Source organism: Venturia canescens, chromosome 5 (genome assembly GCF_019457755.1).
Source record: "Venturia canescens isolate UGA chromosome 5, ASM1945775v1, whole genome shotgun sequence".
In the NCBI taxonomy this organism is placed as follows: domain Eukaryota; kingdom Metazoa; phylum Arthropoda; class Insecta; order Hymenoptera; family Ichneumonidae; genus Venturia; species Venturia canescens.
The window spans coordinates 14,225,291-14,238,458 of NC_057425.1; the positions used below are offsets into that span (position 1 = coordinate 14,225,291).

General features: G+C 39.0%; 1 protein-coding gene across 2 annotated transcripts in view; it reads right to left on the minus strand.

Moving 5' to 3' along the window:
• LOC122410628 (uncharacterized) overlaps window positions 1-13,168 on the minus strand; it is a 141,977-nt gene that overhangs the window by 58,504 nt on the left and 70,305 nt on the right. For both annotated transcript variants that reach the window (XM_043418911.1, XM_043418912.1), the window contains exon 2: window positions 11,705-11,835. In XM_043418911.1, coding sequence (XP_043274846.1) covers window positions 11,705-11,835 — 131 coding nt within the window. The remainder of the gene's footprint in view (window positions 1-11,704; window positions 11,836-13,168) is intronic.

The window sequence follows — 13,168 nt, forward strand, 5'->3', positions numbered from 1 at the left end:
GTAATGCGATGAACGGTGCTTATGACTACGTTTACACGGCGCTTTTCTTCTCGTGCAGTTAAGGTGGATGGGTGACGGATACGTGATTTTTGCAGCAACTATATTTTTCGAAAATTTCAAAAGACGAAGCTTGCTTGAAAACAATAATTTTATTATTTTAGAAATATAATTGGTAAAGAACCAATATTTTTATACGATTTTATTATTAAAAAGACGTTTGAAGAGTTCATTTTGACTAGTGTGGTGCAGCAGCTGCCGCTGCTGTTGATGTCACACTGTCACTTTTGTTTACAAATTTTATAGATTATGAAGTGAGTTTACTGTCCAAAGTAGTATTGCAGTGGAGAAAAATGAAAAAATGAACGATCAAAAAGTTTGCCGGGATAAAAATCGTCGTTTTGTAAAAATTTACAAAAAACGTGGCGAATCTAACAAACGACAAAATATGATCAAAAGGTCGAACTAACGTCAGATGCGAACGTATATTGAATGCAGTGTCGTCAAATGTTACTGATCCATTTGTCGTATAATCCGAATGATTTCTCATCAGATATTTTTTCATATTTCAGCCGATTTTCAATGGCAAGCTTTAAAAACTAAAATACTCATGTATTCTTGAATATCCACGAAATACAACGATCGATTTTGTTTTGCGAAATCTTGGATATAACGAAAAAATTCAATAACTTTTCATGTGTGTACGGCTCTCATATGCCGGAGTGATAAGTATCAGAGAAAAGTCGATATTCAATAATTAATTTGCTGCTAAACTACGCGATAACTAGCGTCGAAATTTTGCAAGTCTATCCAGTACGTATTTATTTTTGCCTATCAAAAATATCATCGCGTAATCTTGGATAGCGAATATTCACCCATCTACCTTAAATGAATATACGTAGATATACAAATTACATATAAATTGATATAAAACAGACGAATGATCGATGTTTTTAGCTAGATAGATATTGAGGAAAATAACAACACCGGATTGGCCAAAACGTAATAACGCGATACCTTTAAAATGGTTGCGGAGAAACAAACCTCAAAGCGTAACTATAAAGCCAGCAAATAAATAAGTAAAACTAAAAGTAATGTAAATGAAAAGTAAAATCTGTAAACAAAAAGGAACTTTTCGTTTACAGTCATAAAAGTTACGAGCACTCTGTCAAAAGGTGTGTTTTCGAGAGCACGAGTGTCAAAAATATTTAAACGACTGTCATATTAACGCACATATATAGCCATAGTTTGCAAATACGTGCAAGTCGCTTAGTCGAGCGAGAAAAAGCTCTCGGTTGTTCTACTTTCTGATGCACCTGTGATGAGATACTAATTGACCAATGATATCGTCAACCCGTTGCACTTGAAAAAAATTTGAGTGAAGTGCGGAAGAGAAAAGCGGAGAGGGGGGAGGAGCAGCTCCGCCTTTCTCGCGGCAGTCGATAGGTTCAAGCGTTATCACATCACACTTGCCACTCCCACATCTCCTTATCGAGGAACCGGATTGGTCTTCATAATTCAATTAACATCTCGAGAAATTTGTATCGCAGACGGACATAGAAAAGGACTTTCCACTCGAAAAATCCACATTATTGCGGCTGTCCGGCCCGCCATGCTTGAAGAGTGAATTTCAGGATAACTCCTACGGCACAACGATGTTTTTCCAATGTCAGGCAGAAAGTTATGTTCGTGCAACGTATTGAATCGCATGTGTATGCAGGCGAATTCGTGTTTGCACGATGCTCGCGGAACGGGTAAGTAAACGTTCGATCGGTCTCCTGATGAGAAAATAATTGCTATATTTCGCGCTCGCTCCCCTTCTCTCCCTCTATTTTCGTTCACTCTTTTGCCTACATGCATTTCTCTTCCAACTAATCGGTATTCCGATGGCATATATTTTGTACCCCACACTCCCGTCAACGTCTCGTCTGCATACTAAATTATATTTTTTTCCTCTGGCTTAAAGCTGGGAACATCGATCCCAATACAGCCAGCATATAGAGGGTTCGTATATGGTGGGTCGTCGTGTCCTGTTTTTCAAAGAGGATTCCCAGCACTGAGTAAGCACGGAGGCGTCCCTCTACCAAAGTACTCTTTATTATTTTTCTCATTTTCAGCCACGATGCGAGATGAAATGAATTGTTGCTATTGAGAATCTAGGCAATATGAAAAACCCCCATATTCGTGTTGATTTTGGAGGAAAAAAAAGAAAACAACGCGTTTTAAAAGAAGGATGTGTTGCTACCTTTGAGCCCTTCTAATTTGAGGTTCAACGATACGGTCACACGAGCTTCGATGGATGGGTGAAAGGTCATCGAAAATACTTCGTAAACAAGCAGAAAAGAGCTATTTGAGTTGGGTGAAAGTTTTGAAGGAGGCAATGGCCACAGGCAAAGGTTAATAAACAGGGATGAAAAAGCAGGCCACCGAGCAATTAGACATCTTTGAGGACATTTTTCGTGAGATTTTTTTTCAGCGTCGAACTTTTCTTCGATCGAGTTACCTCGATGATTATTTACGGTTTCTATAATTCTTTGATCCGAAAGAATACTTTTGTTTGAGTGTCATTGATTATTTTTTCTAAACTCTTCGATCTTTGAAAAAAAAACTTAAATATCGACGCCTACACAGAAATTTCACGTCTGAGTATCTCTTTTTATGAAGAGATTTGCGGTATAATGGCCCGAAGTGTTCAATGAGGTGAAAAATAACGGGGGCTCCGGCAGAACTTGGTCTTTCGTTCCAGTAACCCTAATGGGGCTATAGGTATCTTTTCTTATTCATCTTCCTCTCTCCCTCTCTCTATCGTTGAGACCTTTGCTCGTATCTGGGCTTTCGATCGCTCACAGGCCACCACACTTACATGGTGAGCCACAAGAACCTCCAACGTCCCCACGAAGTGATGAAAGCGAACGTGAAAAGATAAAGTCGAAAAAATACGAAAATATGAGGCTCGTACGGAACCGTCGTTAATGAGCTTAGCAGAGTCATGCGCTAAAGTTGAGTCATATAAATAATAATGCACATTAAAATCTATAAGATTCGCTTCAAATTTGATCGAATACATTGACGAGTAACGAGAATCGAGCAGTTTGGATCTGTGCCAAAAATTGGTCGAATGTAATGCGAAGAAAAATGAAGTCTCGTGAAACTAAATATAGAATTTTGATCAAGCTGTTCCTGTGGTCGTTGATTGTATCCAAGGATACGTTGATTCTCCATCAGTGGATGCGTGATTCGAATATCGAAACGATGATTATCATAAGTAAATGAATGAAATACGCGATCAAAGCCATTTGTGAAATACAGGCCTGCAGCTAAAGCAATCTTCAATGTAGAATGTTTTTCGGCCTCAAAAGTATTAATCCTGGTCGCGCCGTATAAGTTAAACTTATGGCGGACTGGACTGTGAAGCATGTATATAGTTTCGGTTGAACATGGTCCAGTAATATTGCGTTCTTATATTTATGACCCGACAGGCCGGATATTTCATTCTAGAGTTGGAATCTAGAGCTCGGCACATCGAGAGAGAGAGAGAGAGAGACAAAGAGGGTGGGCTGAATAGGACATACTCTGAATTTTTGCTCGATGCTGTCAGTCTAGCTTGTGAAATCGCGAGGGATATACAATAATCGTTGAACATCAGGTGATATCCGGAAAGCGATATTTCCGATGCTTCAGCCATATTTTCCAGGCCTTCCTTCATTTTTCGCATTTTTGCCAGTTTCGATGAACCGATATCGAGCGTGTATTCCCAAGGTTCGACTGTTCGTTGAATGTGAAACATAACGCCTGAATTTGGGCCTTGGAGAATTTCGTTTAAGGCGTTTTTGCAATTATTTAAAATAGAGAGCGAGACAGCGAAAAGTCGAAAGATGAAGAGTGATTGTGCTCGATTTTTCGTTGAATAGAAAGTAAATAATCGAATGGACGGCTACTGCTAAGGGAATGGACAGCATCCGAGAGCCAGGGATATCAAGAGTTTTGACATTCCAACATCGCGGTCAATCTCTATGCAGATTTCAAAATGGCTCGGCTGGATCAGCAAAACTATTGCCTTGCTCTCTCGCCCCCTCTCCCTTTTCCTCTTTCACCGCCGATCCTTTCAGTCCTTGATGCACTTTCCGGTACCCTCGATACTGCAACTGCAAAGTCCACTGGCGCAATCTCTCCGATGGCACAGGGATAGAGAAGAACAGGAAGCGCTAAATATAACGAACGCGTTTCGATCTCGTAGCCGAGATTGTCTCTGCGCTTTTCTTCTAAACGCGTCTGTGTATGAACGTGCATAAGTATCCTTTTCTCTGTCGCGTTTCAGTTCGCGTATTTCCGCACTTCTCAAATGTCTCTACAGATAATTTTTTCTCTCTTTTACGTATACATTTTATCTCAAACATCAATATATGATATTCTATAAAGATATACCTCTAAAACTGTCATTGTATTGGAATTGAGAGGCGATGATACAACGAGGCTCTTGATTAAAGTGCAGTCACGGAGCACTGAACGATCGGACGGTCTCGTCACAACAAATATGATGATTTTTTAAAAAACTTTACCTCTTTTTCACTCGCTCGTAGAAAAATCGTTGTCCAATACAATTTTAAACTTTATTTATTCGATCCATTACGTATTTTTTAGTAACTCGAACTAAAAATAGTATTGGGATGTGATGCGCGGGGCTACGGTTGGGCCCAAACTTAATATTGTTGTGCGGTGTACGAAATTTCCAAGCGCCCGGTATTAAATTTCAATCAGCAGTAAAATATTTCAATAAATGTAAGAATAGTACGATAAAAGTAGAATTTTACGGTGCACTTTCTTTTTTCTTATCGGTTCGAAACGTTTTGAAAAAAATGTATTTTCCATCAGAATTTTAGGATGTATGTTATAAAAAAGTTTTGTCGATCGTTTCATAAGTTTGATGATGTGCTTCAAAATAAAAACCCTCGTACAGCAATTTTATGCATAGCCATAGAATGGTGCGCTTGAATTTTAACGCGTTGTAAACTGGAGAAAATATTTTACAAGTAATAACAAAACGATGCTTACACGAGCCCCTAAGTTTGCGCGAATCAGTGATTTTCACCCTCAACTTTAGCATAAACTCAACTTAATAATTCTCTTTATGAATATGCGAGAATTGAATTGACAGCTGGCTCACACGAAATAAAGCAACGAGAGCACATGAGAAGAAGCTTCATAACGGTAGAAGGAATATTATTTTTGTTGAGTTTTTCCGCATTGCGTAAACCTTAGCGTCCTAATTTTCCTACCGGTAAAACGGGGAAGCATGTGGGACGACGTATAATGACAGAATAGTGGAGAGCACGTAACCAACAGCTGTTATATATATTAGAGTTAACCGAGGTGGACGTATACGTCGAATTATATAATGTCGTACGTAGCCGGAATAATGTGAGTCAAGGGAGAGGGTGGGAGAAGGAGGAGAGTATATAGCACAATGGTATTTACAAGTTATACGTCGGTATTAATCTCCTGAGATTTCCTGTGAGTTCGTGGACCGGTGTTGCACGTATGATTTTCCGGTGGGACAACTCTCCGCAAGCTCTGATAAGAGGGATCTTAGTTGAGCCCTTTTGTTGGTAAGACGTTGACGCAAGGAGGCTACAGAGAACGACCAAGAGAAAGCGGAAGGGTGGAGAGAAAGCGACAAGTTCGTGATGTTAATAAGCAGCTCCGGGGAGAGAAAGAGAGGAGTGAAATCATCGTTTGTATGTATACAGGTAAGGCAGACGTACGGTTGAGCATTAATTAATAGTCGATTCTAGAGGCGAACTGGACGAACTTGGGCCAAGGGAGAGTCCCAATTCTCTCTCTCTCTCTCTCTCACGCTCTCCCTGCCTCTCTTTTATACAGCCAGCCACCCCGCATGTAGCATTGAGTTACGTCGTTCCTCTCGCGAGCCTCACTCCTTCCCTTTATCACGAAGCTTCTCTCTCGATCGATTCCAGAGACTGTGCCTCATTCCTCCCCTCTCTTCCATTCCCATGCATACGGCTGCACACACTATGAAACAGGCTCGTAGAGTTGCTATCAATGTGGACATATATATCAACGAATCTTGTACAGCAGCCCAATCCTCGTAAATACTGACCCTATGATGCCGCCCATACTCTTGGGTGGAACAAGCTCAATACCCCTGAGGACTTGAGTCACGAAATCGACGAAACTAATAATGCAATCGAGAGAGCGACAGAGGGGCGGTGGAGCAGCAGGGAGTGTGAGAGAGAGAAAGGTCGCGGCTTCCAGAACCTATGAACTATTACAGCGTCAATTGAAGTCTCGACGTTCAACGCGTTTATTTCAACCATCGATATCGACCGAAACGGTGACACAACCCAAATTAAATATTTGTGTTTCAGCAACCCGATTTTATACGCACCACAATTTTGTCTCAGTCATTTATTCGGACGGTTCAACCTTCTGTCTTTTTCTGTGACTTTCTTCGTGGAGTATTTCACTTTAGAATAGGACTTTTAGCATATAACTTTAATCGACAAAAGAGAGCTACACAAAGACGAACACTTTTATTGTTGGCTGAACGAAAATTCATTTTATTGAATGAGCATTTAAGTTTGGAGCCCTGGAATTAATCGAATTGCCTTTATTTCGGACGGAGACTGCGTGAAATTAGAATGTGATGAAGGAGCCAAACGAATTCCCACCAATTTCCGATATTTTATCGGGCCAAAAAATGTAACTGGAATTACGAGAAACAAAGTTGTTTTATATTTCAATAGTTCGAGCGACACCGAAACATCGATCGAGTTTCTTTATTGCTAGTTCTCAGAGGTGGATGTGGCGTTAATAATCGGGGCTCCAATAACTGTTTGAACCAACACGAGGATTAAATCTCACGAGGAATGGCGAGCCATAACCCCCCGAGGGTACGAATTCACCTCTTCGATTTTCCATTGCCCTGAGCTAACTGAGAGAATCTATAGAAGGACACAACTTCCGAGAGGATAGTTCGGGGAGGGAGGGAGAGAGAGAGAGAGAGAGAGAGAGATATCGAAGATAGTGCACGGTGAGAGAACCAGGGCGTATCAATCAATGCGTCGACTTCATTTATCCGTTAATACTCGGTGAGTAATCGTGTTTCAGGGCATCTCCAAATTGCCTCTCGCTTCGCAAGATCAACGCGTAGATTTTCCATGACTCTGTACCAGTTCATGTGAAATTCCGACCGATTTTGGCGGAGATAGAATTGTCAATTTACATGCTAAATGGCGGATAACGGATCACCGATATACACATAGTTTCGATTCCATTGAGATTGTGTGTATAGAGAAATTTCAACAAAATCCGTAACTATGAAAGGCGAAGAAAATTCCAGAACGGTAGGTCCGCATGCATTGACAAAAAAATGTACAAAAAACACCGTGAAAAATAGATGGAGAAGCCACAAAAATTTAATGATTACATACGGACTTAAAGTGATGTTTTGCCATAATTGGGTGAGCACCTCTTCCGAGACGTTCGATTGGCAGTAACGAGAAAAAGCATTTTTAACTCCTGGGAGTTGAAAGTTCTTTTTCGAATATCCCTCCATAAACGACTACTACTTTCTTCGGCAGTTGCGAAAATGCCTACTTTGAGTCCTGCAGATACCCTCGAAGAAGCGAGGAAAACGTGGTTGCGTTGTATTAAAATTTTTCTTATCATCGGAATCACATCCTCTTATGGGACTTCCATTCTTTTCATCCGACCAATTGTCTACAAATGGCGACCACTTCAACTTCACAAATGGTGCAGACTATACCCATGACACAAAGACCGGAATACATGACGGTTCAGTCACTTCTGTCAAAGGCCAATCTGCGATGAACAGAGGGTTGCTCTGTGTATTTAGTGTGGAGATATCGAACAAACGTTCTCAAAAACTGAAAGACATTTCTTCTACCATGCAGAACTTGTATGTATACTTTTTTAAATATATTTTCTTGATTAAACAAACAGTTTTTCACTCCAAAGTCTCTCATGTTTATTAGTTCAAAAAAATACCTTTCCTCAGTTAGCCAATATTGTACTATTTTTTTATGTACTTATATGTAGTAATCGTACTTTCCTGAAAATTTCATTCAACTATCTTTAAAATTGACGAGTTATGATTTTTTATGTAAAAAAGTTTTTTTTTTCACGACTTTGCTTGTTTCCGTGCCTTTTTGACAAATAGTTTAAAAAAAAATTAATCCTATCGTATTCTAGACAGATTAAGCTTCATTTTGGTTTTTGGTTTTTCCAAATCGATCTAGTCTCTTCCTTCCTTCATCATTCAAAAACCGATGGGGGCCACTAGGAAAATGATCTAGAATCGCAGTAGCAGCGATGAGGTTATTACTACAGACATGTTCGTGGATTTCCGTTTATTATTGTGTCAGTTGGGTTTTGAATTAATTTTGAACCTTATTCTTTAATCAGGGAAAAACTCATTTTTCCCCTGATCAGCGGAAACGTCCCGATCATTAATGGAGAAAAAATCCGCGAATACGAATCCTGTTTATTCACGAATCCATATAGTCGTCATTTTTAGAATTCGAACAGTGGTTATTTGCAATATAGTAAGAATCAATATAGATACTTCCTGGATGCAAAATCCAGACGCTGTCAGATAATTAGTTTTTCCCTAATCGCAATCAAAATTTCCAAATGAATTTATTTCAACGAAATCAAACGAGTAAACGATTCAGAGAATATTTTATGGCAAATTCAAATCCGAGGTTGGGTTGTCCAGTACACCCTCAAAGCGTTAAATAAATTGCAACAAACGGTGGAAATTGGTGAACAATTCGAAGAGTCTTGGTTATAAGCATAAGAGAAATGTTATTGACACACATAAAGTGCCATTTTTTAAGGATTTCATCATGTTGATATTCTACCTTCCCCGATGCCGACTCTCCATATCACTCGTGTCTTGATCGTTTGATTAAATTGTTGAAGCACGAGAGATAAAAAAAGAGAAACAAGGAAGAGATAGAGGAGAACCCTCTGCATAGGTCATTCGAAGAAATAAGAGCGCGTTACAAAAGAAAAACAGTGAAAGATCAGCAATGAAGTTCTTTTCTCACAACATCTCTATCGCTACTGCTGCATTCCACTCTCGATACATGGTTAAGATGAGCCGACTCCAAATTCGGATTTAATGGTTTAAGATACATGATAAACATACATGGGCTAAGTGAAAAAAGAAATTCTCATATTCACAACTGCGATTTTTCACAATTTTCACGCATTTTCAGTGGTTTTCTGCAACTTACTCAAAGTTTTAAGGGTGGACGAAACATACGTCTATACTCTGGAAATTAAACTTGATCTGAGTCAACAAAATTTTTGACAACGGCGATTTTTCGTAATTTTCATCCATTTCTACGGAATTTTGGAATTGACTCGAAATTTTGAAGAAATATTGACCAATTTGACCCCGAATTCGGGTTTAGCGTGACAAAATACATACAGAAAGATGGGTGTAGATGAATGTGTAGACTGCTTTATTTTGTGTGCCAGTGCTATCTTCAGATTTTCGTAACGTAGCGAAGAGCTTCGTGAGCCTCCACGATCATTGTTTCAATTTTTCAATATATCCCATAAAATTTCAGATTGAGATTGCAAAAAAGTTGTCAAATAAACCTAAAATACAGCATGAATGAAAATGGCGTTGTACTCGACTTTCGAATTCGTGAGTCCAAGATAAGGATAGCTCAGATAATGCGAGCTAGAAGAAAAAAATTCGTCAAGTCCCAGGGGCCAAATTTTTTTTGTTTCAATTTTTTGGTCTTCAATTTTTTTCGTTTGTAAGTTTTTTTGTAATTTTTGTCATCTTAATTTTTTGCGTCCAATCTCTTTTCCGATATTTTATTTCGTAGTCTCTAGTTTTTTTACAGCATTAATGCTGTATTTTATCAATGATATACAACTTAAGGTTTTTTCAATAAAGCACTAAAGTACCTTTGTAATGGCTACTTCGACTAGTCCGAGCTTCGTGAGAATATTCTACGAGAATTGTATATCCAATTCTGGTCCATGAAAAAGTTCGCTGAGTTTCGCTCTTTCGTTTCGTAAGAACAAAGTGGAGCATCTAGTTTGTTACAAAGAGCATTTTTTCCTCAACATTGAACGACATGTATACGTGTGTAAATTTTTCTTGTGAAGGAGTTACCGAAACTCTACCGAGTCTCTTAATTATATAGCTTGGCCTGATGAAAAATCTTACAATTTCAATTCAAAATTTCCCAGTATCGAATAAGTTTTAAAAAATGAATGACAACGATTTCTCGTTTCCTCATTCATATATAACTGTGCTTCACTTTTCTCTTTGCGTTGGCTAATTTTTTCAAATTTTCTCGTATTCATATCGAAGGATGCATATTCAGAGTACACAAATCGACATCTCAAGTCAAATAGCTTTAAGAAATGTGGTGAAATCGGTGTGAAGTAGTATATCAATTGATCTCGAGGAAAAGGCGCGAAATACCATTATCGAGGGGGAAACTCTCTCTGTGGTATTTTCGTTGGATTTTCAAATCGAAGAACCACACAAAAAATACATCACCGAATAATGCAAATCTGATTTTGTCAAACTCTCGCTCAGCAAATCGAATAAATTGCTGAATAATCATTGAAGATGAAATGGGAAAAAGAAAGTTTTGGAGTTGATTGCGTAGAGGGTAGAATAAAAAAAAGTAAAATTATCTGAATCGATCCGTAAAGCAAATATCGTTTCGACAAATTCTCAATCGACAAACTATAATAAATAAAATCCCCGATCGTTCGTAAGGGGAAAAATATTAAAAAATGAGACGGCACAGCTGATTAAGGAAGAGAGATGAGAAAAGATTGATTTTTTATTAGGCAGTGGTGGTATTTTCGTCAAACATGCAAGAGAATGGCAGTGAGAGGAAGTACGTTGTAAAATTCAAGGGTGGAGTCAGGGAGTTGTAAAATCTCGTGATTTTCACACCTCAGGGTATTCGGTAGTTGATGGAGTGGAGATACGTCAAGAGGCAGGGTTGACTGAACGAAAAAGATCGAGCCAATTTTTCGGTAAGTCGTGATAAAAACGTGGAAAGGAAATGGTGAGAGGATATCGTAATCGTTGCTAGGGAGAATAAAAAATGAAGAGACGAAGCAGATAAAAATGTATATCGATCACATGTAAGGAAAGGAAGGAAAAGGAGAGGGGAATATCGGAAGGGATATGAAATTCAAAAGGAGAGACGTTCATAGATAGTTCGTGTCTCCGCATCGGAAAGGGTCTCTCGAACGATCGGAACGAGAGAAGTAAAAGCGCGACGGTAAATAACGTCATTTGTTATTCCTTTGGAAAAATGTCAAGACGCCCACGGCGCCGGGACGTCCGTTAAATTTAGACATAACGAGTGGCTTTTCTAGATGTTCCCTCTCTCTTTTCATATTTTTCGGTTATCCTGTTATGGGCCAAACTTTCTTGCAACATATCCCTTTGTACCCGGAGGATTCAAGAATTCTGAGATAACCATTTAACTATTGAAAATATTATGTAAACAGGAAAAATTTCATTTGAGCGGAGATTCTGGCAAGCTTTCCGTCCAATCCCTTTTCTAATCATTCGACACAACGAAAATAATTAATATCAGTTTTCAAATTGATTAGTCGGCAAACAATGGAAGTTTGCAATAAAATATGAGTACGATAAAATGTTACTCACGATACACCATTCCGATGCAGGTGGACATTCTTCAAGGTGCATGTAAGCCGTGTAATTGATGCACGGAGTGATGCTTCCGACTCCGTCATTGTACTGTCCGCATTTGTAACATCTTATGGCATGTGTCACGCCTGAAAAAAACAAATCAACAAATAAACTTCGACTTTTCGGTTCTAAATTGCTGTAAACCAGATGAAAATGTGGAGAAAAAAGGATTGTGGTAAAACTGGGGTTTGCATTTTTCTGATAGCAACTTCGTGCTAATTGTAAGTAAAAATGATGAGTAAAGCACAATAAAGGCAGCATCGTTGTAAACCAACAATGTAAACTTCGATATAATGAAACACGGAGTCCTGTTGAAGCAGAAAAGGTTTCAAGTATCTCCTGGAAAATTCAGGTGCTGGTCAATAAATCAACGAGCCGATATCCCTTTAACGTATTGTTGCAATAACGATGTTGGACAAGATAAGGATAAACTTCGGAAGAGAGGGCTGATCGTATTATGCTATGATTTATGAGAGGTGCAATGGATATTTACGCGCACGTATAGACCGACATAGAGAGAGAAAGAGAGAGAGAGAGAGAGAGAGAGAGAGAGAGAGAGAGAGAGAGAGAGAGAAAAGAGCGGTTAGAGAAGAGGGTGGGTATGAAAGAGAGAAAATGGGAGAGATGTTGGAAGAATATTTAAAAATCGGGAGAAAAATGAATGCTGAGCCACGTAAATTTCGCCGCATCCAAATATGCAAGAAGAGAACCGGGGCAATATGGAATTGAGAGGCAGGATATAAAGCACGAGTTAAAAAAAAAAGAATAGGAATATCATCTTTCGTTCGAGAGAATATTTATCAAGTTTCAGTATTTCAAAAATATGAATCATATTCTTAAATATAAACGTTTCGGTAAACTCTACCTCGAAAACCGAAATCTTGTTTTCGACGGCACACTCTCAAGCAGTGATCCATTTTGCCCCAGTCGTTTATATATCTGGATTATATAATATCGCGTCAAGTTAGAATAAAAAGTGAGAGAATGAGTTGCGACAGGGCACTCCAGCGAAAGAGAGGTTTCCGTAGAACATGGCCAGTTCTGAACCGTCGCCTAGCGCAGAGAACAACCGCCATAAAATTCAAAGTTCGGAAAGCATGGAATGATGTGTATGTGTGTGTGTTCGTGTGTTTTCGTGTGTATACATCAAGGAGAGTGGTTGGTGAAAAGCAGGGAGTAGCAACGAGGCAACGAGGGTGGCCAGTCCGGGGCGTACAGAGAAGAAAAAACCGGTTGTTTTCCTCATACTCTGTTTTATATCCGTAAATGTAGGAGTATGTATACGTGAATCGCCACAATTTAAAGCAAGAATTTCGAGCTGTCCAACCAGACGAACCCAGAAGCACACGCTTTTCTGTCACGTTTTTTAAATATCATGAGGGAATATATAAGAAAAGTAGTTCGATCGTCCATAAAATC